The 3495-nt window shown below is 47.1% G+C and overlaps 1 protein-coding gene across 1 annotated transcript; it reads right to left on the bottom strand.

Moving 5' to 3' along the window:
- Positions 1-3: 3 nt before the first annotated feature.
- On the bottom strand, positions 4-3490 carry LOC122193869 (caspase recruitment domain-containing protein 8-like; the record flags this gene model as incomplete). The annotated part of the gene is made up of 6 exons (XM_042894769.1): positions 4-248; positions 913-954; positions 1301-1445; positions 2010-2135; positions 2543-2796; positions 3439-3490. Coding segments are annotated over 6 exons (864 nt in total), but the record flags the coding sequence as incomplete, so codon positions are not given.
- Positions 3491-3495: the final 5 nt, after the last annotated feature.

The raw sequence follows: 3495 nt of genomic DNA, 5'->3' as shown, positions 1-3495 counted from the left end.
CAGGTCTTCAACAAGGAATGGGTCTTTTGTCTGGAGGATCTGAAAGAGCTTCTCTTGGGCCTTGAGCCCTTTTTTCTCCACTAGGTCCAGCAGAAATTGATTCTTCTTTTGTTTTGTATTTTGAGCTTGCACCTCCTCTTCTTCTTCACTGTTGATTACATCTTCAACACTTAAATTTAGCAGAATGGAGGAGAGCTGCCCCATCCTGGAACAAAGCTCTGTCTTGTGCTTCTTCAGGAAGGCTGCACCTAGCAGATACCAAAGCGTGTGTTACTGTGCTGCACGTGACAAGGCAGGTTGGTTCCTGCTGTGGTACTCTGCATCCTAGCCAACACACCCAGGGGCCCTTTGCTCTGTCCCACAGCCACGTGCTCCCATTCCCTCCAGTGCCCCAGCAGTGCTGCTCTCTGGCCAGGAAGCTGAGCCACCAGAAGAAAGCTCCCTCATCAGCGGTGGAAGCATTGGAGCCAAGGCAAGGACAGGGCCCGAGCTGAGGGAGGTCAGGTTGGTGACAGCCCAGAGACCGTCCCTTCCATGATCCTACGGTATTTGAAGGAAGAGGGAAGCACTGGCTCTGTGATAAGGTATGAGATGCTCCAACTCCACCAGATTTTGAAAGTCCCATGTAATATTTCTGGGCTGTGAACTGTACTAGCTGTAGCTCATTCTCTATAGAAAGAGTATGTCTGATCACAGAGAAAGCAAAACCGTTTGGAGGGTCCTCAACACTATGCCAGGTTAGAGAGCATGCAGGCAGCAGTGAAATAATAAAAGCTTTACAAGTTTTTTTTGTCATGAAAGAGTCACAGGTATGGGAAAAAGGTGGTTGGTTATCTGCTTTAAGCCAGAAGATTGAAATCCCCAAATAAATATTCAGACTCAATAACTGTAGCTCTGAAAACCCGTACTGACCTGAAAGCTTTTTGGATTCGTTTCTAGAATGACTAATATCACCTGAAAGAGAAAGGAGGGAGCTTATGAAATACACCATCACAGAAATGGAGACTCTTTCTAGAAGCCTTACTGAGATGCCTGATGTTCCATGGACCCATTAGCCATTAATTCCTGCTTACAGTATTCCTTGCCCATCTGTTAAGAGCTCAGCTAAGCAGGGTGCAGTGTTGTGTACATTTGCAGGTGTTAGTTTAGGGGTGCAGAATTAGCCTAACAGAGAGGGAATCCCAAGGCACAATTCCATACCCTGCACTCAGAGTATCTGAGCTTCTCTTTTTGCTGTCACGAGAAGTGCAGCTCAGTGTGCCATCATCTCAATCCCCCTTACAGATGCATCTGATCCTACCTGACCTCAGCGATGCCCTCCAGACCTCGGTGTCATTCTGTCCATCTGTAATAAAGAATTCCACTTCCTCAGCCATTTTCCTGATGTAGATCTCAACAAAGAGCTGTTGGTCCTCTGGACTCTTGTAGCAAAATGGCAAGTGTGGCTGTAAAGATAAGATGGAAGTTGGGTGTCACGCTGTGGAGCTGTGAATTTACAAACATCATCTCATGTTTCCAGGCCACACAGAAACAAAGAAAAAAGTGTGAGAGGCATGGAACTCTGGAGTGTCTCATCTGTTGTCCTTCACAGAAGGACTGTGTTGCCAACTCTAGATGGGCTCAGCATTGGTTTGGTCGAGCAGAATACTGAAAGCCTTAAAGAGCAGAGATTTTACCACCATTTTATGTTCTCTGAGCGTTGCATCACCACTGCAATTTGGAGAACATGACGTTCAAGCAGTGGCAGAGTGACTTGTTTTTTTTTTTCCTGGAGAAGAAAGGGCAAAGAAAAGAACTAACTGTTTTCAATAGTGTTAAGAGAAGGTAGAGCCTCTTGGAATTGTACAGTGATGAGATGAGGTAATGTACAGAGGCTGAGACAAGTCTGAAATTCTGATTAGATAATAGGTTAAAGATTACTATGCTGAACTGGAGGCCCAGAGAAGCTGTGGAACTTTCTGTTTCACTCAAAACCAAAATAATTTAAAAAAGGAAACTGTCCCACTTACTTCAGGTGTAATCTTCACTTGAGTGTTACTGGACACCTGGTATCTGTGGCCAAAAAACAGGGGATGGAATGGATGAGGCTTGGGAATAAGCTTTGAGTTCCAGCTTGTCTCTTGTCTTTCAATGGCCTGTAAACATCAAGGATCACTTTTGAGTGTTGAAAAAAACAGCTGTGAGCTGGAGGTAGCTCTCACTGACCTTGGAAAATCAAGAAGAGAAGAGACCATCCCATCAGAGCAGAGCCCTGAACGTGCATTGCAGGCAGTGCTATCAGAGGGTGAGGGCTGCAGACAACAGGAGAGCATCTGCTATGCAGCCACCTATTACTGTGCATGGCAGCAGCCACATGTCTGACATGTGCTCTGCTCCACGTTGCAGAGCATCCTGTGCCATGTCTTTGCTCATGCTGGGATATGCTGTCCCAGCCAAAAACACAGAGATTCCTGAGAGAGCTCTCTGCTTAACAAACCCATTCCCTGAAACTGCAGCCACCCAAATGCCATCCCCAGAACTGGTCAAGCTCCCTCCACCTTACCTCCTTCACAGAGCTGTCATCTGGGATCAGGTAGAGATGCAGGGTTGTATTTGCAGCGGAGAGCTGCTGGAAGATCAGCACTAAGGAGTGCATAGGGAGAGAAATGGCTGAACGTAACTTTCTCCAAACCACTCCAAGAAGAGAGAAGCTGGGATTCTCCAGGACAGCGGAGAAGGCCATCACTTCTGTTGGTTGCTGTATGGTCATCTTCTGGAATTCAAAATGGGCAATCGAGCACCCACTGATGTCTACATCTGAAAGAGACAGCAAAGGCAACAAGGTTCTGCTTTGTCTTCCTTGCACCCTACCAGGTTACCTCTTTCTCTTTGAGGATTTATTAGAAAAAGGAGACACAAAGCAATACAAAATGACATGCTCTGCTTTAGGGGTGATGTATACCCTGAGATTTACACTGTTCCTGTGCGTGGCTTGGTATTACAGTTCTTTGATTGCCCACCCTTGGGCTCAGAAAACTGCAAATTTGAGGTAGCAACTTGGGACTGCTGTGGATCTGCGGCAGAACCTTGTGGGTCACCACAGCCACTGCGAGAAGAGGGAAGCAGAATGCAGTGGTGTGAGTGCAGAGCAGGTGGTGGGAAAGGGAGCACTGTGAAGTTTCAATATAACGTTAAAAAAGGATGGAGGATGGCAAAGCAAGGTGGAAGAATACTAGAAAGCACAGGCTACCTCTGATGGGAGGAGAAAATTTGGATCAATCTTAATGGAGATCCTAAGAAGATGCTTTGGTAAGTTGCTGTTATGTGTGTGTTGTGTATATAGGTCCTGGAAGTATCCCTGGCAGACAGGGATTGGAGGCTGAGGGAAAGCAGCCTGGGAGAACCCAGGTGCCTGAGCAGCAGGGGGCTGTGCCTGGAGCAGGTCCCACGGCTCCGTACCTGACAGGCAGATGAAGTGGGGGAGATACACAGCTCGCACGGTTCCAGGTAGCGCCC

This window comes from Lagopus leucura, unplaced genomic scaffold, assembly GCF_019238085.1.
Source record: "Lagopus leucura isolate 7727_CA_CO unplaced genomic scaffold, USGS_WTPT01 55853-0_obj-0_obj, whole genome shotgun sequence".
NCBI classification, from domain to species: domain Eukaryota; kingdom Metazoa; phylum Chordata; class Aves; order Galliformes; family Phasianidae; genus Lagopus; species Lagopus leucura.
The sequence above is the reverse complement of the archived record's forward strand: the minus strand, read 5'-3'. Positions and strand labels throughout refer to the sequence as shown.